The following is a 25,658-nucleotide window of genomic DNA, read 5'->3' on the forward strand; positions in this document are numbered from 1 at the left end:
AATAATCTAGATCTTCATAAGAGAGACTCTTGTCCTTTGTGAACAGTCGCCGTGAGTGCCGCCATCCATTTGTTTGTTTGTTCATTGGTCCTGTCTCAGCAGTTCCATGGAGGGCACCGGCGCTATATTCAAGGTGACAATGGGAGTGCCAGCATGATTGTTTATATATATATATATATATATATATATATATATATATATATATATATATATATATAGCGCTTTTCTCCTAAATTACTCAAAGTGCTTTACATTTACAGAACAAAATACAAAATAAGCTTAAACGAGGGACATTAGTGAAATGCTTGGGTGAATAGGTGAGTCTTGAGACTATTTTTGAAGGATTCTAGAGTGGAAACCTCTCGAACTGTGCAGGGAAGTGAGTTCCAAAAGATTGGAGCCACAAAACTGAAAGCTCGACCCCCAGACGAATTCCGTGAGATTCTAGGTACTGTTAATAGTCCTTCGTCAACGGATCGCAGTAATTGAGAGGGACGGTAAGGAATCAGAAGCTGCTTCAGGTTCCCTGGGCCATGGTCATGTAGGGCTTTGTAAGTTAGTAAGCCAATCTTGAAAACAATTCGCCATCTGACAGGCAGCCAGTGAAGGGAGTAGAGAATTGGAGTTATGTGGCTGGAACGTGGCTGGTTGGTTAATAGCCTGGCAGCTGTGTTTGTACCATCTGCAAGCGGTGCAATTCTTTTGTGTGGAGACCGAGGTATAGGGTGTTGCAGTAGTCTAGGCGTGATGATATAAATGCATATATGACTTTAGGCAGATCTTCTGAGGGAATTAAGTGCTTGATTCTGGCTATGTTCCTCAGATGAAAGAATGAGGATTTGATTGTGGCTGATACCTGATGTTTAAGTGTCAAGCCACTATCCAGGACAACACCAATCTTCCGCACATGTTTAGTAATTCTGAACCCCCAAGTGTAAGTCCTGTTGGTTGGCTATGCTGTAGCCCTGTCCTGTGACCTATCATAAGGACCTCTGTTTTATCAGGGGTCAGGCGCAGCCAACTGGCACTCATCCACTCCTGAAGCTCAGCTAGGCAGCCATTTACAGTTGTTATTGGGTCCTTTGTACCTGGAGCAAAGGACAGGTACAGTTGTGTATCATCTGCATAGCAGTGGTAGGCCAGGCCATGGCGTCTGATTATTTCACCCAATGGTAGCATGTATACTGCAAAAAGCATGGGAGATAGTATAGAACCCTGTGGGACACCGCATGGAAGTGGCACTGGTGATGAAGACTTTACTCCAGAAGAAACTCTCTGTGACCTGCCAGTGAGAAATGATTTGTACCAGCTAAGGACTGTGCCATCCAGTCCACATAAATTTTTCAGGCGCTCAATTAGAATCCCATGGTCCACAGTATCAAATGCTGCTGAGAGATCCAGAAGGATTAAGATTGAACAATCACCTCTGTCTGTTGCCATCAGAAGATCATTAAGCACACATACCAGGGCTGTTTCAGTGCTATGCTTTCTCTTGAATCCTGACTGGAATGGATCATAAATATCATGGGTAGACAGGTGGCTTTCCAGTTGCATTGCCACCACTTTCTCAATGACCTTTCCTAGAAAAGGAAGGTTTGATACTGGTCTATAGTTGGTCATGCAGTCGGGGTCTAAATTAGGTTTTTTAAGAAGTGGTCTAACAATTGCTTCCTTTTGTGGTTCTGGAAAAATGGCTGTTTGCAAAGAGCATTGAACTATTTTTGCAATTACAGGGCCAATGATGTCTATACACCCTATGAGAAGCTTGGTTGAGGCAGGGTCCAGATCACAGGTGGTGGGCCGCATCATTCTGATAATTTTAGCAATGTCTTTTACATCCATTATGTCAAAGCTGTTCTAGGGAGACGGGTGGCTTACCTTGGCAGGCTTGGTAGTTTGGCACTCCTTTGATGGCACTGTGGGGATTCCAGCCCGGATGAAGGACACTTTATCTGCAAAGAATTTTGCAAACTCATTGCATCTTGACTGGGAGAGGGATTCATCATGCTGCAGGCATGCTGGTTTGTAAAGCATCTCCACTGTACGGAAAAGCTGAGCTGGCCTATTGTTTGCTGCCTTGATCTAATTTGAAAGGAACTCTGTTTTCTTATGTGTGATTGTTGATTGATATTCTCTAATATGTTTGATTAGTGTTAACTTATCCTCTACCAGGTTCATCTTCCTCCATCGTCTTTCAAGTCTACGCCCCCTTTTCTAGAGTTCACTAGCACTATTGTCAAACCAAGGGCTTGACGGTGTGGTATGAGGGGTCGTATACGCACAGGGGCAATAATATCCATTGCAGCTGTCACATCCCTGTTATAGTAATGGACAAGGCAACAAGGATCTTCACAGGTCCCCATTACTGCAGAAAGATCCAGGTTTGCTGCAAGAGCCTGGGGAGTCATGCCCCTCCTTAGACGATACCTTGTCAACTCCATGGGTAAATTTCTATTTTGAGGGGTTGCGACTAAGTAGTGAATTGAGTGGTGGTCTGACCACGTGACTGGATTTATATTTAGGTCAGAGACATCTAATCCAATCTGGAAGACAAGATCAAGAGTGTGACCACTTATATGAGTAGCCGAAGGAATGACTTGTGTGAGGCCCAGAGCATTCATTGTGCACATGAGATCCTGGACAAGGTGTGAGAGCTCGTCATCAACCCATGCCAACCTATAGTGTACTGTAATGTATAAAAAGGGCAGGCTAAACAAATGTCCAATCTGAACTGAAAATAAACTCGTATGAGCCCCAACAGAAGGCTGGCTTGACATGAGTTTTGGTTTCTGCACACAAAATGCCTATGAATAGATGACAGGTAAACCTGAAGATAGGTGGGAAAATACATTATTTTCAAAGTGACCACTAAACACTTAATAATATTAAAATTGCATTTAATACTAATTAACGTTGAATGTGACACAAATATTTGTGGTTACACATAAGGGGTATCCAATTAGCCGCGATCTGTAAAAAACAGGGATTTTTCGCCGATTATCCTCGTTTTTCGGCAAGGTTTTTTCTTTTTCCCCCTATTCTATTATTTTGGTCGAAATAATAGGATATTTCTCCCGAGAACACATAGGATCCGTAATAAGCTTGCGGACCTATGTATTTTCGCCATTTAGGTGGTAAAAAAACAGCACTTATCGTGGATTATTTTTCGGGACACATCAGGTTACACGAGAAGTGCCAGCGTCGGACGCCACTTGGGGGTTAATTGGACAGCCTCGCCGCGATCAATTAGCAGCGCTGCTAATTGGATACCACCCATATAGAAGTCTACTGGGGAGGATGCACATTTCAGCAACACATGGTGGTGGTATGTTAAACTTAAAGTACTCAGCCGTGCAACACTTCACTATCTATATCAGGGGTGGGGAACAGTTTTTCTGCGGAGGGCCATTTTGATATATATAATATTATTAACCGACCCGGTGCAGGCCACACCCACTCTGTGAGATCACATGGGGGCGGGTCCACGATTGCTGGTAATTACAGCAATGCCCGAAGCATCCTGAGGATGCTCCGGGGAGCTGTAAGGGCAGCAGTGTGACCATCTGAAGTATCCTAAGGACGCTCCAGGCGGCACTGCTGCGTAGATTCTGGCTACAGGGTGCCATTCTAGACACCGTGCTATCCAGATGAGGCTAGCAGAAAAAAGCTCAGAGGGCCAGACCAAATGATTCCACGGGCCTTATACGGCCCCCGGCCGGGCATGAGGTTCCCCATCCCGGAATGGGTATGATTCCCGTCAGCGGCAGCCCGACAAAAGCAGAGTTAGAAGCAGCGGAAGCCCGACAGCGCTGGAAACCCGATCGTGGATAGGTGAGTATATACTAACCTAACCCTAACCCTCCTTAGGGGTGCCTAACCCTAACTTCCCCCCCAAGTGCCTAACCCTAATCCCCCCTCTAAGTGCCTAACCCTAACCACCCCCTTCCCCGCTGCCTAAACCTAAGTCCCCCGAGGGGGTGCCTAACCCTAAGTCCCCCCGGGGGTGCCTAACCCTAACCCTTCCTTCCCCTAGCCTAACCCTAACCCTCCCGGGGGGTGCCTAACCCTAAGTCCCCCCCGGGAGCCCTAAACCTAACCCTCCCTCCCAGCGGCTGTCCGCTCGCGGCGCTCGGCATCACTACGATCGGGATGCCGGGAGCCGGTCTCCCAGCGTCGGGGAAATGCGGGCGTCTACATCTAGATGCCCGGCATTTCACCCTTGCCGGGAAATGACAGTCGGGAAGCCGGCTGCCGGTATTTAGGCAGTCGGCTTCCCGATTGCTTCCCCCCATCCCTGACCTATATGACCAACCTATATGCTATTGTACATTAAACACTCTAAGGGGTAAATTTACTAAAGTGAGAGTGAGTTTTAGAATAGATGTTGTCCATAGCAACCAATCAGATTCTACTTAACATTTAACTAGCACCTTCTAGAAGATAATAGCTAGAATCTGATTGGTTGCTATGGGCAACATCTCTTCTAAAACTCACTTGTAAAAACTTTCACTTTAGTAAATGTACTCCTAAATATCAGAACACTGATATAATTCCCAATTGTCACACAGCTTGATAGTTACAAACAAAGGCAGCTGAACAATATGGCGAACCAAACAGCACCAATTATAACATAAAAGCAAGTTGTACTGTACACTCATATAGTATCCAAGTTAAATACTGATCCCTCCCTGCCTGGTGCTGTACATTGTACATACCTTTACTCCTTTTATTTTATTTTTCCATGGTTCTCAACCCACTTTAGAGAATATTTATCTCTCAGATGCCTCACCACTTTGGTCTCACCCCTCTTAACCTTCCTAATGTATCCCATTTGTACTACTACCTACATCAATTACCTAGTCACAGGTAAAATGCATCAACTAATCTGGAATCAAGTACACTAGCTTTTTCAAAAGCAAAATAAACATTGCATCCGTACACATGGCACACATGGTGATTAAGTAATACAATTGATGCTAAAACAAGAGATAAAGACAAGGTACTATAAATAAATAATACAAAGACAGACAACTACTACAGTAATGATGGACAAAGATGAAAACTCTAGAAACATTCACTCAGTTTAAATGCAATAAAAATATTAATGGTAGAAAAGCTATATAGTAAATCACCATTTTGATTTGACTTGCAAACCTATAAGATGTTTGGACAAAACATTGAAATAAAAACTTCTTAGTAATTTTATATTTTCATAAAGATCCATATGTGTGGGTATTTTGTGGTCTCACAAACAACTGCTATTAAGAGAAAACCTGTGTTTGAAACCCTGGTTGTGTTTTTCACCATTCTACACCTAAATATATTCTAGATGTGCAAATAAGTAATCCCAACACCAACAATGACCAGGACTACTAGCATTATTTTAAATTTTTTTGTGCATTCTGCATTAGGCAATGGGATTCACCGGGATCACTGATTAAAGCAAGCCTGAGAGCAGTTCTTTAGTAGTGGTGGCAGCAGCAGAACCTTTGGTTACAGATAAGAGAGCTTCCCCTGGATAAACAGGGTACTTGGGAACATCTATTAGAGAACTGGTAACAGGTTTGATTTAATTCAGTATTTTAGGTTCTTTGGTAGATTAAGAGGACTTGTAATTGTACAGTTTCAGTATAGATTTATTTTGATCAATGCATTTTTATCAATTGTTGCTTCATTTTGGGTTCAGCTTTAATTTTGCCCTGGGCACCATAATTTTTTTTTTTCTTCAAATATTTGTTATATCATAGAACTGCAAACATCACATTAACACATTCACAGTATATGAATAAACATTTTCCAAAACATAAAATAGTACACATAAATCAGGGATGGGGAACCTTTTTTCTGCCGAGGGCCATTTCGATATTTATGACATTATTTGCGGGCCGATGCAGGCCACGCCCCCTCCGTGTGATGTCACATGGGGACAGGGCTACATTCGCCAGTGATTACAGCAATACCTGGAGTATCCTGAGGATGCTCCGGGGAGCTGTAAGGGCAGCGGTGTGATCGTCTGAAGCGTCCTAAGGACACTCCAGGCGGCACTGCTGCATAGATTCTGGCTGCAGAGTGCCATTACAGGCACACTGCAATCCAGATGAGACTAGCAGAAAAAAGCTCCGAGGGCCAGACCAAATGATTCCACGGGCCTTATACAGCCCCCGGGCCCTAGGTTCCCCATCCCTGACATAGATTAACAAATAATCCCAATAAAATATAAACAAACATAAAATCCGGGAATAAGAGGTTCACATAAAAAATAGAAATATATGGAAAACAATATTTGGAGAAAGCAGAATGCAGCAATACCACATTCCCTCATTAACATAGCAAACTGATTAATGATCATTTTAAAATGGAGGTTTTCCCAATGTTAAGGACTCTAAATTGTACCATGAGGTTAACTGAACCGTTGATCTAAGAGAGGCTTTCATAAAAAGGTCAAGGGTATGCATATAAGGGAGCCAGATGTTAAAAAAATTTCCCGCTCTGTTATCTTTGTCAATGGACAAATAGATGTTTTATTCTAGGCAATAACAATGCTAAAGAGAATGTGTCGGAGAATGTCAATTGAGATATTAAGAGTGATGATAGACGTACCTTTGTTAACTCTATTTCTTCGAAGTCCATAGGATCCACAGGGATACCATGGGGTATGTGTGGTTTGAGTGATCCGGGCACTTTAGCTCCCAGGATGCCCCTGTCCTCCTCCACATATACCCCACCCCCAGCCATAGGCAGTTTAGTAAACAAGCCCAAGGTAGGAGCAGGAAAGGGGAGAAGGAAGAACCTTATACTCAAGAAACAGGATGTAGTCAGGAAGCCAGTGGTTGAAATGCCGACTGCTGGCTTCCCGACAGTGAAAGCCGGCATGGGACTAATGATAGGTTAGGGGTAGGCTAGGGGAAGGGGGGGGGTTAGGCACCCACCCGGGAGGGTTAGTTTTAGGGTGTGGGAAGGGGGGGTATTAGGTTTAGGCACTAGGGTAGGGGGGTGGGGAGTTGGGTTAGGTACCCCTAAGGGAGGGTGTGGGGGGGAAGAGAGAGGGGAGGGTTGAGGTAAATACTCACCTTAGGTCTTCATCTGCCAGCCCACCAGCGCCGGGATTTCATCCGCCGGGCTTAGGTCCGGTGGTAAAACATATGACTTACCAAGAAACACTCTCCCAGAAGATGAAGGAATCAGCAATCAAGTGAAAAAAATACCAATTGAAGCCAGGTGTGTCAGGGTGTGTGCCCTGTGGATAGTATGGAAGAAATACAGTACAGGTAACAAAGGCAAGTCTACCATAACTCAAAATTTCTTCTTAAGGGTCCATAGGGGATCCACAAGGATACCATGAGGATGTCCACTAGCAGTTTCCCCTAAGGGTGGGGACGCTCCTGAGCAGAATGGAGAATCCCACGCCCAAAAGGAAGCATCCTGAGAAGCAAAGATATTAAAGGCGTAGAAACTAAGAAAGGTATGGACGGAAGACAACGTGGCCGCCTTGCACAATTGTTCAGCAGAAGCGCCACATCGAACTGCCCACGAGGGTCCCACAAACCAAGTAGAATGTGCTTTAATCCGATTTGCAACAGGACAATCAGCTTGCGTGTAGACCTGAGAGAATGTCATGCGGAGCCAATGAGCCAGAGTCTGTTTGTTAGCTGGCCAGCTCCGCTTGTGAAAGCCATGCAACACAAAAAGAGAACCTGATTTCCTCAAGGATTTGCTACGATCCACGAAAATCCAAAGAGCATAAACCACATCCAGGAAGGCTTCACCTGCAGAGAGGTCCGAGGACTTTAAGGCCGGAACCACAATCTCTTCATTTAAATGGAACCAGGATACCATTTTAGGATGGTAACCAGCCCAGGAACGGAGGATAACTCTGTCTGGATGGAAGCTCAAAAATGGGGGGCGACAGGAGAGCGCTGCCAAATCAGATACCCTGCGAGCAGAGCAGATGGTGAGGAGAAAGAGCATCTTCGCTGTCAACCACTTGAGGTGTACAGAGTCCAGAGGTTCAAATGGAGGAGCCTGTAAAGCCCGGAGAACCAAGGACAAATCCCACGGAGCTGCCAGAGGGACAAAAGGAAATTGAATGCAGAGAACACCCTGCAAGAATGTTCTAACATCAGGCAGGGGAGCGATCCTTCGCTGAACCAGATAGACAAAGCAGAAACCTGAACTCTTAAGGGAGGCCAGACGGAGGCCGAGGTCTAACCCAGTCTGGAGAAAAGCAAGCACCTGAAAGAACCTAAAACCTGTAAAGTCATAGCCTCTGAGGGAGCACAATTGGAAGTAGGAGTACCAAACTCTATAATAGATGCGGGCTGAGGCAGGCTTACACACCCTGAGCATCGTCTGGACCACAGAGCTAGCGAAACCCTTGGCTCTTAAGAGGGATGACTCAATAGCAACGCCGTCAAAGACAGACGAGGTAGGTCCGGGTGCAGGCAAGGACACTGTGCTAGTAGAGCCTGCCATAGAGGAAGTGGAAAAGGAGTGTCTATGGAGAGACTCCGTAGGTCGGTGAACCAATGTCGCATGGACCAGACTGGGGCTATTAGTATCACCGTGCCACCTTCTTGTTTGAGCTTTCGGAGAAACCTCGGGAGGAGGGAGATCGGAGGAAAAAAGTACGCGAGATTGAAGCCCCACCTCACTGCCAGAGCATCCACGAAGGCGGCTGAGGTGTCTCTGGTCCTGGATCCGTACCTGGGGACCTTGTGGTTGTGACGTGAGGCCATGAGGTCTATGTCTGGAAGGGCCCATTTGCCCACCAGGGTTGAAAGATATCGAGGTGGAGTCTCCACTCTACGGCGTGCATGTCCTGATGGCTGTGGAAGTCCACTTCCCATTTGAGGACTCCGGGAATGAACACTGCCGATATTGCCGGGAGATGACATTCGGCCCAGACCAGTATGTTTGACAATTCTCGCATGGCTGCCCAACTTAGCATGCTTCTGTGATGGTTGAGGTACGCTACCGCAGTTGCGTTGTCGGACTGGATCTGCAGCGGGCTGCCCCTTGAGAAGGTCTTGCGCCTGAGCGAGTGCTCTGTACACTGCTCAAAGCTCCAGAATGTTTATGGGCAGGCGACTTTCCCGAGTTGTCCACCGTCCCTGAAACGTATGATGACCGATTACTGCGCCCCATCTGCGAAGGCTGGCATCTGTCGTGAGAAGTTCCAAATCTGGAATCCAGAAGGGGCGACCCTTGACCAGATGGGATGTCTGCAGACACCATGAGATGGAAAGCCGGACCCCGGGAGAGAGGAGGATCATCTGGGACTGGATCAGATGATGCTGTCTATTCCACCGGGAAAGAATCAGTTGTTGAAGGGGTCTGGAGTGGAACTGGGCGTATTCCACCATATCGAAGGTGGACACAATGGACCTCAGGACCTGCATTGCTGAGTGAATGGGTACCCAACGATTTTGGAGCAAGCTGTGCACATGCAAATGTAGTGTCAAAATCTTCTATGGTGGCAGAAAGATCCTCTGTATTCGAGAATCTATGAGTGCCGCAGATGTATCATCCGCTGTGCCGGAGATAGGGAGGACTTTTTCAAAATGCTGATCCGCCATCACCACCATTATTTTGGTAAAGACCCGAGGGGCTGTTGACAGAACAAAGGGCAGCGCCCGAAACGAGTAATGTTGCTGCAGAACAGCAAACCGTAGGAACCGCTGATGGATTGGAGAAATAGATACATGCTGGTATGCATCCTGATTGTCCAGAGAAACCATAAAATCCCCAGACTCCAATGCCAGGATAATTGATTGTAGAGTTTCCATACGGAACTTGGGCACTCTGATAAATTTGTTGAGATTCAGAATAGACCAGAGACCCATTCGGCTTTCTGAATCAAAAAGAGTGGAATAAAAACCAGTCGCTCTCTGAGCCAAAGGAACCAGCATTATCACACCTGAACTCAGCATGGTGGAAATGGCCTTGATAGGGTCTGATGTGGGACCTGTACAAAAAAATTTGCTGGGGAGGACACCTCAGGAAGCGGAGAGCGTACCCCTGAGAGACCGCTTCTTGGACCCAGGCGTCTGGCTTGTTGTTTGATGCCAAGAGTTGGCAAATCGAAGACGTCGGCCTCCCACCCCATCAGTAAGAGGATTTGTCGTCTGACTTGGAAGATGGAAATCTGGCCGACCAAGGCTGCTTGACTCGCGGCTTGGTTGTCTTGAGCGAACTAGACTGCCTGGAAAAAGACTGTCCTCTTGCCTTACCCTGGGGGCGAAAGGACCGATAAGAGAATAACCTAGGCTTAGGGGCAGCTGCTGATGGCAGAAAGGCAGACTTTGAGGCAGCCACAGTAGCCACAATCTTGTCCAATTCTGTGCCGAACAACCTGTCTCCAGAGAAGGGTAAGGATTTGAGTGCCTTCATACATCCCGTGCCCGCCTTCCAGGACCGTAGCTAAAGGACCCGACATGTGACTACCGAGGTCGCAGATGCCTTCCAGGCAAGGAGGCCTGTATCCAACGCAGCTTCTCCCAAATAAGAGGCCGCTTCTTGAATATGGGAGATGCATGCCAGTTGTTCCCTGTTAGCATCTGATGGCAGGCTCTCTTCTAATGCCCTGCCCATCCTTCGATAGCCTTAGCCACCCAGGCTGCAGCCATAGCTGGCCTAGTGATAGCACCACAAAGTGAGTGAACACACTTGACACAAGTTTCCAGTCTTCTATCCGTGGCATCCTTAAGGGAGGATGTAGACGATAAAGGCAGCGTAGAGTTTCTGACTAAGTGTGCCACATGTGAATCAACAGTGGGAAGGACTTCCCACTTAGTACACTCCTTAGTAGGGAGAGGGTAAAAAGAAGCTAGTCTTTTTGGGACCTGGAACCGCTTGCCAGGAGTACCCCAAGCTTCTCCCATGAGCTCTGGCCCTGATTCAGAGCCGGACACTCTGACAGAGCGCTCGCTCTGAATCAGGGCCGTCCCTCTGAATTTTAGAGCGGCCTCCTGGCCGCTCGCATAGCTGTGGGTGACCACCCACAGCTATAACGAGCGGCCAGGAAGATGGCCGCGATGGTCAAGATCATCGCGACCATCGGGCTTGCGACGAGACCCTTGTTGTAGGGTCTCGTTGCCGCAAGCCCTGGAGTGCTTTCAGCTCTATCAGAGCCGAGAGCACTCCCACTGACATCACATGGGAACGCCTCCCTCTGGGCAGCCACGCCCCCGGCACGCCCACCAAAGGGGGCGTGCTGTCACTTACCATCAACAGCACGCCCCCTTAGTAGCGAGACCCATAGCGACGGCTTGCCCGTCGCTATCCGGGTCTCGCGCATGCGCGCGACAGAGCCGGCTCCCTCGTGCACATGCGCACTTGGCCAACTTCGACCCGCTTGCGAACGCTCAGCGTTCGTGAGCCGGTCTGAATTAGGCCCTCAGTGAGCTTTTCTGATTGAGGGAATTCAGCCTTAAACACCTTCTGATGTTTAATCGGGGTTTTAGGTTTAGGGGCCAGTTCATCATCCTCTATAGTCAGGATTGATTTAACTACCCTCACTAAAGCAGGAACATCCACCGTTGATTGATGGTGCTCCTCACCAGAGTGTAACCCGAGAAAGAACCTTGTGCATCAATCTGCCTCCTCAGATGATGCGTTAGAATCCAAAAGCTGAGCAGACTGGGAGGATGATACAGTCCGCCTATGTGCTTTGGTAGCTAATGTTCTCTCCACCTGTAACCTTTGCTGACAGGCAGCAGACGTTTGAGCCATATTCTGAACTGAGTGGGCATAAACATCCATCCAAGGAGTATGCATAGGGGGTACCGACATAGTAGGCTGTAATAGCTGTGGGTTCCCCATGGTGGGAGGCTGCATGGGAGTTCATAAACAATCCACTAGCTGCATCATAACCTGGGATAAGGAGGACACCCAAGGTTGCTCATATACAGGGGCTGGCAAACTGGACTGGTGAGCAGAATTATAACAATCAGCACATAGACCATCCTGTATAAAATCCTGAGAGGGCAAGCCTGCAAAACAGGATTTGCATAAACCAGCATAGGGGCCTTAGCCTCCTGTTTATCCTTACCTATGTAAGACATAGAAATAGCCAATAAGGAGTACACAATAAGTGTCTAGTTAATAATGCAATGTGACTTCCTTCACAAATACAAGTAAATGTGAAGTACTAATGCCCCTACACACCTGGTAGTTGAGGATTTGAGAAAGAGCAGCAAAGATAGGATATAACTAGCAGTCAGAAAAATGAAGATAGTATATCACACCAGCAGAGCTAGCACAAGTCACATACAATGCATATAAATATACTTATAATGGGCACTAAATCAACTACTCAAGCCTCCAAGGGCTGGTAGGATTTGTGCGCTGTATAACATGGCCCCGGGAGAAGGGTGAGTAGGCGAAGCAGCCCAGAAGCGGGAATACTCTTGTGAGGGATCGCGCTCTGGGCTGGGGGAGGGGCTGCCGGGGGAGAGCATACCTCCCCGCTGGTGCAGCAACTGCCGGTAGCCGCTGGCCTCTACATGGTCCCAAACGCCGGATTTTAACTGCCCCGGTGGCCTAGTGGGGGAGTGGATGAACCAGACGCCCCACTAAAGTGTCTTTCGGCGGGTCTCCACTGCCAGAAGGTCTGCACAACCCGCAATTCCCTGCAAGCGGGGGGAATCGCCTTACCTGTTTTTCTCCGTTTGCCCGGCTGCAGCCCTGGGTCCCCAGTGGAGCGGCTAGCCAAGCCCCGCTGGAGCCCAACGAAAGCACCAAACCGCTTACTGGTGTTGCAGCGCCGGCGGAGGTAGTAGGAGCAGTGGCACAGGCGCCCATTAGGACGCCTTGCTGCTTGCTCAGATAAACAGAAAAATAAAAACTAATAAGATTAAAAGCTTGGATCTACTAATGCAGTCCCCCTGTTACAAAATGTGCGACTGATCCGGTCCAGCACCAAACAAAAAATTGTCTGCCTATGACTGGGGCGGGGTATATGTGGAGGAGGACCTGGGCATTCTGGGAGCTAAAGCTTAACTGTTTGGTGCGCGAATCACTCCAACCACACACACCCTATGGTATCCCTGTGGATCCCCTATGGACTCTGAAGAAGAACATATGGAGGGTTTTTTACCCACTGCCGCAATTCTAGCAAGCAATAATTTCTCTCTTTTATATAGTTTGTGCCTTAATGATGAGGAATATATGTCCCACAGAGCCCATTCAGCAGTGACACTAAATGTGATCCCAAGCGTATTATTAATATAGGACTGTAATAGAAGCCAGAATTTTTTAACTTCTGCACAAGTACACATACAGTGCATCAAATCTGCTCCCGATTGCGTACATTTAAACAATTAGAGTCCGAAGAGGCACCTATCAGATAACAATTTATATAAGAGCGATGTAGCAACTTATAGTGCATTTCTGCATACGTTGTTGATACAAGCTTTTTATTTAATCTCACAAATGAATCAAGAATATCTTCTAATGATATATCAGGGAATTCACCTTTCCATTTGGATAGGCCTGTATTGAGTTGCTCCAAATGAAGTTGACGCTTAATATGAGTATAAATGTGAGGTTGAGCAGTCCATTGATGGACAGCAAAGCAATACATTATCAATACAACATTCTTTAATCAATATTTGATCATTTAGACAAAACCTTGTTGATAAAAACTGTGGATTTGGTTGTATGGAAATAATGGTATAAAAACATGTAAATAGGTTTGTGTCAATTGTTCATATGTAAAAATTTGTAAAGTATCTTGATCTATAAATTGGTGTACTAAACAAAGACCGGTATGGTACCAAGAAGTAAAAACCATGGATGCAAAACCTCTATTGAATTCTACATTGTGGTTTAAGGGGAGAAAAAGAGAATAATAAGTAGACACACCCATCCTAGAACGGGTCAATCTCCAAGCAGTACAGGAGGTAGTTAAGAATAGATTCTTAGATATATTTTTAGGGAATGCCGAGTCGCATGTGCAAAAGACTTGGAAAAGGTATAAAAGGACTCATAGCTTGTTTTAATGCCATATCCATCATCATTTCCAATATCAGCAATGATAGTAAATGTACTTGAAGCAAAAATACACCTGGTGAGGCGTAAAATGTGCACAATAGACCCATTTATTTTGCAAATAAAACCTATCCCCAAATGGATTGGGTTCTCCACCTTTGGGTTTGGACATATGTGTTTTGCTATAGATTAGACTCCACTGCCACCTGACACTAACAATGGGATGGAAGTGAATGGATTCTCGTGTAAAGCAGGTTAAACTGTATATCACCTCGTCCCTGTCCATCACACATATCCATTCACTCCCTCCCTCTGTTGTCAATTTTGTGCATACAATACTTGTCCTGTTATGTGGGTTCACATCTAAAGATCATCAGCTGGCCAGCCATAAAAAACACGCACTTGACCACAACGTGCCTATAACTATTGCAAGGTGCATCAAATTTTAATATTTTTGTTAATACCTATATTTTAATAAACATAATACTGTACGAATAAACAGTGACTACAAGTAGTTATTCTGCATATAGACATACATCATAAGGTTGAGCGCAGAGGTACAACAATATCTCCAATAATACTTTATACCGATGTTGGTTAGCTCACGCACCTGCAGCTGCTCCCGCCGCAAGAGAACTAGGTCTTTGAGCGCTTAGACACATAAAACACCCTAAATCATATGTTACATGCACTCACTGTACTAGAGATTATATCTAACCAGCATTCAGACGTTATGTCAGAAGTTAGGCATTATATGTAAAATGTTGACCTATGGTCCAAAATGGTTGCATATGTGCACATTCAGATAGAGAAACACTTTACTAAAGACAGCTTATCTATTGTCACAACTATTTTAATCAATAGCACATGGAAAGAGTCTTTCTGCTTGGCCAAAAAGAAAGAAATGAGAAGGACGAAAGCAGACCATTAAAGGCTTTGAAATTACTTTAAAGTGACAGTTCAGCACACTTTCACAAGGAAAATACATAGGATTTGGTAAGTGCTGCATTAATCAAGGTTAGCACTGTGGACTGCATCTCACCTGGTCTCTTCATCATCCCAAGCAATCCTCATGCCTTTCCCACCGCCACCTGCTGAGGCCTTGATCATAACGGGGTAGCCTAACAGCAGGGAGCAATTAAACACAAAAGTTCAGACTTTGATCACTTTGTCATATGAACATGACGGTTTGCCACATGCCCCATGTTACTGTAAACAATACCTTCTTTTTAAAAAGGGGTAAGAAAATTGCAAATCTCCAGGGACTGGAAATCAGGAAGGAAAGATAATAAACTGAAATATATGGTCTGGCCCTGCTATGCTCTTGTGTCCAGTTTCATTCCCGTGGGCCTTTTTATTAAACAATGAGACTGTATAAATGTGTCCGTGTTGCTTTTGGTATGGCAATTAGGGCAGAAAATAACCATTAATTCAGAGACACTTACTGGAGAGTTTATGTACTTCTGTATGCTCTCAATCTGTGTTATATAGGAAGGACCTGTCTATGCAGAGACATATCTTACAGATGCACTGGCTTTATAATGGCTTTAAAATGCAGGGGCAACAAAGTAAGAAGTGACAATTGCTGCAGCATTGTCTGCAACAGCATTTGGGCTACATTAAACAGATCAGTTTAATAATGACTAAAATAATTTAAATGGAACGCCTGGTATATATGCATGGTACTGTGTGAAGTGTTGAAGATGAATGTATCTCTTAACTGGCAACGTTGCATGTGATGTTACCGCAGCTAGAAGTGCTTCAGCTGCCAAGGTCACATCACATGCGACAACGCCGCCCTGCTGTGTGCCCCGGCTTTAGAAGAGGAGATCCGTTCTGCACAAGATTAAAAATATGTTTTCAACTTTATTAAATAATTAAAAACCTATTTCTGAGCAGTTTTGTGGGGGGAAAAATCGTTACTGAACTTCATCAATGCTCACCTACTTCACTCCTCCAAATACTATACATAAGCCATTGTACAACTGTTACTGCAGGCATCAAGTTTAGACAAGGCTTAATTTTTTAGGAGCCCACATAATAAAATGCCACCAACAAGAAGACTGTTATTGGCCCTGATGAAAGTACTGGAGGTTCTTAAAAGGTATCAAATGGCTATTTTGTGCAATTTTTATTAATAGTTGAAAAATGATAGAATGCATGTATTTTGCATCAAAATAAAGTCTTTCCAGCATTTGGGGTACAGAAAAATGTCTGTATAGTAGTTTCTCAGTGTTTTTATACAAGTTTGTAAAAAGGTTACCTCTCATCTGAAAGTTCAAAAACCCCTCTCCCGTCAATACAACACCTCCACATACCTGTCCCACATCAATTACACCTCCTCATAACTGTCCCACATCATTTACACCTCATACCTGTCCCACATCATTTACACCTCCACATACCTGTCCCACATCATTTACACCTCCACATGCCTGTCCCACATCATTTACACCTCCTCATACCTGTCCCACATCATTTACACCTCCACATACCTGTCCCACATCATTTACACCTCCACATACCTGTCCCACATCATTTACACCTCCTCATACCTGTCCCACATAATTTACGCCTCCACATACCTGTCCCACATCATTTACGCCTCCACATACCTGTCCCACATCATTTACGCCTCCTCATACCTGTCCCACATAATTTACGCCTCCACATACCTGTCCCACATCATTTACGCCTCAACATACCTGTCCCACATAATTTACACCTCCACATACCTATCCCGTCAATACAACACCTCCACATACCTGTCCCACATCAATTACACCTCCTCATACCTGTCCCACATCATTTACACCTCCACATACCTGTCCCACATCCACATACCTGTCCCCACATCATTTACATCTATATGTACAGTTACCACCTCGTTTACACCTCCTCATACATTTCCCAAATTATTTGCACCTCCACATACCTGTCCCACATCATTTACATCTATATGTACCGTTCCCACCTCATTTACACCTCCTCATGCCTTTCCCACATCTATTTAAAGTGCAGACTAGATGGGCAAAGTGGTTCTTAAAATTCTAGGTTTCTATTTAAATCCCTCCAAGTGTATGATTATTCATTGGGAGGGGTGTACCTGAGGTTCTCTACTGTGTCTGAACATTTTTATCTTAAACTATTTTCCCTACATTTTCACATGCTCAGGTGGTTGAGCACATAAAAATACAAATAAAAATACAAATATCATTTGAAAAATGAATGTGAGTTTGGAAGTGGATTTCAAATGTAATTTGAAGTGCGAGTTCGATGTGAGAACAGCACGTGGACCCACCTCTCGCCTAATAGAATTGACCCTAAGGAATTAATATTTCCTTAATTTTCACAGTAGTTCTACATAAAGAAAGGTTGTAATGAAAAGAAGCACAAGACATTTTTTCCAGAAAACCAAAAAAAAAAAAAAATGTAATAAGGAAAGTGTCCCTAATTTATTATTCACAAAGAAAAGCCAAACCAACCAACAAAGCGTTAATATTATGTACAGTGTGAGGCTCTATTGATGAAATTCTATGTATTGAAAAAAATTATGTCAAAATAAATCTATAAAATTATGTGAAAGCATCGTATAATTAAAATTACCTTGTAGAATTTTGATGTTAAATCTAAATGAAACCTCATAGCCAATTTGCAAAAGATGGCATGTGGTGTTGGTGGGGAGAAAAAAATAAAACAACAAACTAATGCTAAGCCATGGGCAAATGAGATCTTAAACTATTAAAACATTATTTGTTCTATAGGGATTACCTATTATACATTTAATTTAGTCAAGCATGTCTGCTAAGAGGGATACAAATCCCACCATAGCTAATTTAAGAACTTACCAATTTCCCTTGCAATTCTGACAGCTTCATCTGCATCCTGTAAAAGCAGGAAATGAGACTCACGTTAATCCCATCAGCCATTGCACTGTGTCCTTAGGGCAGTCGTATATTGCACTACTGTCTCCTCCGATTCATTTAATGTTCGATTTTACAACCTCTGACCCTGTTCATTCAGAGGAATGTAAAATTAATACCATAAGTGGAATGTAAATTCTACCTCATAATAGTTATACTACAAGAGGCAAAGTGAAAGAGCTACCCAATCAGCTGACAGGATGCAGGGCTACCACTGAGAGATGGCTCTATGCAGTGGTCAAATTGAAGTGATTAAATGTCAGCGTTTACAATCCATAATGGGCCATAAATCAGGGAATTACAGCCTGTTGGCTACAGCTTGTTACAGTCTCCTCTTCTCTATTTCTGTCATGTTTTCCATGAAGCTGTCAGCAGGGGGAGATAATTTTCTATTGTTTCAAATTCTGTTGTTTTTACCAACCTCTGCTTAAGTAAAATAATTCAAGTACACAAAAAAAAGGGAGAACATTGTTTGATATTAATTGTCATAAGTGTAACCGTCATAGGTGTAACCGTTTTATAGCCCATCTTGTTCGGTGTTGCATGCCTGTACAAGTAACTCTTCTACATTAATGCAATACAGAATTAGAACATTTAATGGGTGAAACCTCAGACTATTACCAATATATGTAGTACAACAAGTACATAATGTAGAATATTATGTAAGTTAATAATGTGAAATTATTTAAGTAAATATGGATTTTTATCAAAACAATTTTATAAAGAATTTGGCAGTTGCATACATTATACAAATATTCTTAAATGTCACCTACTTGATAACCTATATGCATTTATTTCTCCATGTCATTTTTTTTGTAAATAATAAAATTTTCTTTCAAAAGAAAAGAAAATCATCAGCGCCCTGTTACAGACTCATGAAGAATATGGACGCTAACAGGGGAAGTTGGCAAAAAATTTAATTTCCTTTCATTAACTAGTCTGCTCCACAATCGCTGCTTGTTAAGTTCAAAGCAGTCTTGAGAGCAACCTTAGTTTTAAGTCTTTTTACTTTAAGCACTCACATCTGCTAATGAGATTTTTTTTTTTGTCCACAAAATAACAATTGGTTTTAAGCCATAGATAAATCCCCTTAGAAGAATGTATAGGTTTACTGTTTTATTACACCTTGCTTCTTTCTATAGCCTGTTGGCTGGAAGGGATGAAATTCATGAATAAAGGGTCATTTAAGAATGTTAGTGGTTTGTACACACCAACTTGCAAGGTCTTTTGTTTGTGCCCGTGACAGTTATGCGAGAATACTTCCCCTTAATAGCTTCTCTGTCAGGAAGTGTTAAACCTTACAAATGCATACAATTATAGACTCTCCAGCAAAATGCAGCAATGGCTGATTAGAGCAGTATTCGGAACTTTCCACAATTCTATTTTGCTTGCAGATGTGATAGCATGTGAAAAAGGCAAGGCCAATTTTTATTTAGATACTGACCAAACGGTAAATGACAGAAGACTGGGACAAAAAAAAGGAAATAATGAATATTTAACTCACTCACAGAGTTTGTATAACACTGCTTTTATGCATTGTGTATAGAAAGTTGCAGTACAAACACAAAATAAACATATATATCATTTCTTGAAGAGAACACAAAAGGTTTCTGACTAATAGTTATACAATTACGTCCTACTTACCACACAATATGCAGTAATTTTTTTATTTTTTTAAATGATGTCTGTTATACCACTTTAAAATCTGTTACAATATTAAATTGTTAGGTTCATATTTTTTCCTTTGTTTAAATGACAAACAGAAATATTTTACTTTGTCTCAACACAGCAGTTATGGTGATGTGACAATATATCTCGTTACATTGACTTAGGTTGTCTGTTGACAACACTATTGGCTAATTAATAATAATACAGCTACATATTGTTCAGCCATTCATTCAAAAGTGGGGAACAATCAATTTAGGCCTTGGGATAAAAGCACCTTAGACATAATTTATTAATACTTATTTAAACAGCGTATACATTCATATTCTGCAGTGCGTTACAGAGAATATTTAGCTATTCAAATCTGTTTAAATTAAAATTTACTATACACTGTATAAACAATTGTAACTTTCAATTTGAAGGCGTTAGGTCTTTGAGTTCACAATTATCTTTTTTAAAATTCCAATGGTCTGATACACTGAAATGTGTGAGTAAGCATTCGTTTTAGATAGGAAGATCTATGTACACAAACAACAATTCAAGGGCATTCCTTTTTACCTTTAGTAATGGCAGATACCCAAAAGATAATTACAGCAGTTTGCACAGGATGGAATGTCACAAATCCTGACACAGCAATAGTACAAATCACATTAAACAGGAATTATCATATACACACAATCCTAATTTGTAATTAACTGCTCATTTCTAAGGGATGTGTAAAATTAATCAGGCATGGAGATTAAAACAAAAGGAAGAAAGAGGACTGTGTGGCAAACGTTACTGCGGCTTTAGAAAACAAAGTAGGCATTTAACCTGTTGATAAGCAGAGGGGTCTCACCCTATTTATGTACAGTAGGATTTTAACGAAGAAACCATTGAAATATTACTACATTTGTTTGTGCCAATAAACAACTCGTAAGAGTATTAAGACTAGTACATTACAAATGAATTAATCATTTAACAAACTAAGTGGTGTATTTATTAGATTACACTTGTAGGTTTCAATGTTGGCAAAACAAAACGTCCACTTAGAACTCAAGAGCATGTTCTCAATATCCAAAATAAGATAGACACAGAAACGTTCTCTAGACATTTTATGGGGTCAATTCAATTAGCTGCAAGGGGGGCAAGTATCTACGGTAACAGTGTGAAAACGCCACCCACAGCACCGCACCGAGCAGCCAAACTCAAGCCTTTATGGGACTCGCGGGTAATTGAACTAACCCCTATATGTGAAGGATAATTTAGACACATTTCCTTAGTTTTAGTGCAATAGAGCAGGCCTGGCCAAACTGTGGCTTTCCAGAAGTTGTGAAACTACAGGTCCTAGTACACGCTTCCACCGATCAGCTGGTAAAGCATGCTGGTACTTTAAGTTTCCAGTACCAGCATGCTTTACCAGCTGATTGACCAGAGTGTATGCTGGGACTTGTAGTTTCACAACAGCTGGAGAGCCACGGGTTGGTCAAGCCTGCAATATAACAATTGGTAAAATATAAATATTCTGGATTTCCCAGTTTAACTCATATTCTCTCATTGGCTTAAATGAAAGCTCTTCTTGTTTAGCTGCTAGCCATCTTGGCAAATTCAATTATTCATATTAGATTGTCTTTAATGTCATAATGTCATGTGTTTTATTTTGTCTTAGTGGATGTTTTAGGCAACAAGTTATGTGATCTTTATATAAAATATTTATATATACTTTTTTTTATTTATTTGATATATTTCATATGTCTTTCACATGTATTTATTTGTACCTTATGTTTTTATTAATTTGCATTATTTTTAGTACTTGTTGTGCATTGTGTCTTTAATCCAATATTTTGTATATGTTGTAACCATTCTCCCTTCCCTTTATGGATCTTGATATAACATATTACTAGAATTTCTCACTCGCTACGGGGCTTGCGTGCGCAGTGCCCCACCATCGACCCGTTTGCGAGCGGGTCTGAATGAGGTCCACTGTGCATATTTTTAGACATTTTTTATTTTGGTAATCATAACAGTCACTTACTGTTACCTGGGATAAACATGTCTACCATCCTGCTTTCCAAATTAAATGTGGATAAAACATGGATGTGAGCACTGGCACCTGTACACCTTGCCTCAGAAGTTTATTTACCATATACGGGCCAAATAATAGCACTACACTTGCTCACCTTGACCACCCCGTCAAAGCCAGGGATGGTGTTCACATTTGCATTCTTGGCTAATAGCTTGCTTTCAATCTTGTCTCCCATAGCTTGAATAGCATGTGTGTCAGGTCCAATGAAGGTGACGCTTTCTGCTGCCTGTGGAGACAATGACAGTTTACATTTTTTGGGCGTTATCTGTGGTTTCACACTTCAGTGGAACCTTAAAATTGTTTACAAGTAATTTAATAAATTTCCCAAGAAAACAAACAGCAACTGGTTTACATGTAGTCAAATCTGCTTATTCATTAAATACACATTTTGTGTTCAGGTGACCTTTTAACACCATATGTATAGCAATATTTAGTCTGGTTTCATTAGGATGCCAACGTCAGGGAAACAGACTCATGCAAAGTGTCAGTGGTTGATTGACAAAAGGTGACAGCCTCCTTTATATGCTCAGCTAAATGGGGTTGATGATTACATCATTATATCATCCCACAACATCTCCTATATTATATAAACATCAGATGTGTATTAAATGATCATTAAACATAAAATACAAGTTGTCTTCTATAAATGAGCTGCTAAAACTCTCACAAACATTAAAGTCTAAGCTTATTAGAACGGAGGATGTCTGTGAAAAAGTTTAGAGTACATTGAAATTTCCTAAAACAGGGTATTTCCATTAAAGGATACTGCATTCAGCTACATTTCACCACGTTTTGCAGAATATAGCTGATAACAGAGGACAACAGCATGCACTCAAACAAAAGTAAATAAAACATTCTGATCTACAGTTATGAGCAATTCAAACTAAATGTCCTCTTTGCGAGCAGTAAAAGCACTGACCACTGACTACTTCTGCATGTAGCACACTAGATGGCTTAATTTTTTACAGTGAGATTCAGAGTTGTGGTTGGATACCCCCACCCCCCAACTCTAAATCATGGTTTTGCCAAGGGGCAAAATTGCACCTTTTAGCTAGATTTAATCCTAACTTTAAATGAGGCACTAAAATGTCAAACAACTTAAGCTCCTACAATGTATGGGAACATTAATATATATATATATAACTGTTATTAGCAGCTCCTTTATATAAGTCAGCATGTATTTCCAGTTTAGGCCTCCTAATCAGTTAATTCGCTGAGTGGAGCAGATGCTTTAATACACACAGTACTAGACACATGAAAGGAAGTCAACATAAATTTAAATATTAAACAATAAAATCATAAACACTCTCCCTCAATAATTGAGATGATTAATAAAATCATCTACAAATCTTAGGGGGTAGCCAGACCATTCGCCCAAATTTGCAGCTTATTGTATGTTTGCGCGCTCCCGTTTATTGTGCTACACTATTGGAAAATGGAGATGCATGATAATGCTTGCATGGATGACAGGTGAGAAGTACAGGTGAAAAGGGGGAAATCAGCCTGTGCCCCCTAAAAAATGTAAACTGATGGTATAGAAGTGTGTTAGTGGCCATAATCCATGGGGTTCTTAAATGGTGTTAAATGGCTGTTATATGCATTTTCTGAAAAAAAAATCATAGAAAGCAATATTTTTTTGGACAAAATAAATGCTGAAGTGAAATTAGGGGTACATTAAAACGGGTGTAAGCATATTTTTGTTTCAATAGGACATTTTTAGAAAATGTTAAAAACACACCTGTCATTTTCACCTGCAATGTTTAAAACACCTACCCCATCCATACAGCCCCCTCCCCAAATACCTGTCCCACTTCTTTAAATCCATTTTTAAACACTTTTTAGTTTTTCACCCCAAAAATGACATGTTATTACTGGCCAAATTAAGCCAATTAAATTTATTTTTTTTCCTAAATAGTCTTTAAGGAGGCTATCCCAGTGGTCCTGCACCAAGTCCCGACATTGTTTGCCAGAAATAGGGGTTTTGCACAACTTTTCACCTGTTCAGAGGTGGTGAAAAGGTATCACAGATAAAGCCAGCCCGAACCCCCGAAAAGTTTTTGCTTGCTTGTAATTGGATTGCCTTTTCGCAGAGTTTTACTATGGAGAAGTGGTTTCTCGAGAAAACAAAAATTGGAGAAAGTTCTCTAGAGAAAAATTACCTATTTTTCGCAAAAAACATGTAATAGAATAGGGAGAAAAGGTATGTCACGATAATTGTACCACGTGCAGCGGGTTTACGGAAGAAAACTGATTACATCTAATTGGATACCCCCCTTAACGTTACACAAAACTGAACTGCTTAAATAAAAATATACACGCTAACATTTGCGTGGTCTAATCTAATGACACGGGTCCAATACGAGGTGTAGCTATTAAATAACAAGACTAATATAATTAAACAAATTATAGCAAGTACATTTTAACTCTGTTCCCCTTCTATGTACTCCCCTTCTGCATCCACACACCGATGCATTTTTTTTTTTTTTTTTGCTGCGATCAAAGCCTTGCTGTAGCTCATCATCTGTCAGCTGTCAACAGTTCCGTCATTTTCTTCTTTACCTCAGTAACTGATGCAAAACGGGTTCCCTTGAGTACAGAGTAAAGAAACGTCACACAGTGCTAGGTCTGGCGAGTATAGATGGTGTTATAGCTCTGCAATCTGTTTCTCGCCTAAAAACTGCTTCACAGAGAGAGCTATGTGGGCTGGTGAGTAGTCCTGATGGAGGATGAAACAATTTTTCCACAACTCTGGCCTGTTTCTTCTAAATCTTTCTCCGTAAATATGCTAGAACATTTTTGTCGTAATGTTGATTCATTATTCGGAGTGGACAGTTGAAACAAATTTCTAAATTTTTTCCACATTTTCATTTGTTTTGGATGTGCAAGGCCATCCGGGATTTTCATCATATTCGACAACCTCACGACAGACATGGATGCAGTACATCCCATCTCTCATCGAGTGCATACCACGGTTGATTACTACGGTATGTACTTAGAAATGCGATGAAAATCGCAAATGACATCTTTCCGGATAAGAGCTGTCCTTTGCGATGCCCCGAAAGACTTTCAGGTTTAACACCCAAAAGTCCCTCTGGCGTCCTTCTGTGCATGCGCAGAAGGCCGCAGGGGGAAATGGGAGGGATCAGATTCGATCCTTCTCTGGGGGAGAGTCCCAATAAGAAGCCCATAGGCATTACCCACCGGGAAGATGCATTCTGGTGCTTGGTACATACGGAAAATGCTATAAAACCCCCGAAAACTGAATTTTCAGGGGTTTTACCGCATTTTTCACTTTAGTACATCTCGCCCTAAATCTTTTGTTCCACTCAAACACACATGCACATGACATACAATCTGCCCCATACACACGAGACCACAGGTTCTCAAACTCAGTCCTCAGGACCCCACACAGTGCATGTTTTCCAGGTCTCCTCACAGAATCCCAAGTGATAATAATTAGCTCCACCTGTGGATCCTTTAAAATTTGTCAGTGAGTAATGAATACACCTGTGCACCTGCTGGATGACCTGAAAAACGAACTGTGTGGGGTCCTGAGGACAGAGTTTGAAAACCACTGCACTACACTATGTGCTATATGAACAATATTGGTGAAAGATTTCCCTTGAACTTTCTGTAGTGCAGGACAAACAATAAAAAGATATTTTTTTTGTGAAGTCATCCTGCCACATCTCTGAACAGGCAGTTCTTGACAATATCGTCAGATTGGCCTGCATGTACAGACGACAAAAGACATCATTAACGACCCGCGGGAGCACGCATCATTGGTCGTTCACTGCATACACACGGAACGTTATGATCGATGTATCGTTGAACAATATCGTTACAGTCCATAAAAATCGTCTAGTGTGTATGCGGCATAACACATTGTACTACTTTTGAACTAAGCATTTTTACAACGTACGGCAAAAAACACAAATTCTTTGAACAGTGTGTGACAGCAAACTATCTGTGCGAGAGGGGTGAAACTGGCAAATCCATGCTGGGATAGTCCAAGG

General features: G+C 42.5%; 1 protein-coding gene across 1 annotated transcript in view; it reads right to left on the reverse strand.

The window, feature by feature from the left end:
• PCCA (propionyl-CoA carboxylase subunit alpha) overlaps nt 1-25,658 on the reverse strand; it is a 578,198-nt gene that overhangs the window by 423,220 nt on the left and 129,320 nt on the right. The window contains exons 7-9 of the mRNA XM_088458152.1: nt 21,737-21,868; nt 17,838-17,874; nt 15,032-15,110 (exon numbers count right to left, since the gene is read on the reverse strand). Of these exons, the coding sequence (XP_088314278.1) occupies nt 15,032-15,110; nt 17,838-17,874; nt 21,737-21,868 (248 nt within the window). The remainder of the gene's footprint in view (nt 1-15,031; nt 15,111-17,837; nt 17,875-21,736; nt 21,869-25,658) is intronic.

This window comes from Taudactylus pleione, unplaced genomic scaffold (assembly GCF_031769625.1).
Source record: "Taudactylus pleione unplaced genomic scaffold, aTauple2 ptg000041l, whole genome shotgun sequence".
In the NCBI taxonomy this organism is placed as follows: domain Eukaryota; kingdom Metazoa; phylum Chordata; class Amphibia; order Anura; family Myobatrachidae; genus Taudactylus; species Taudactylus pleione.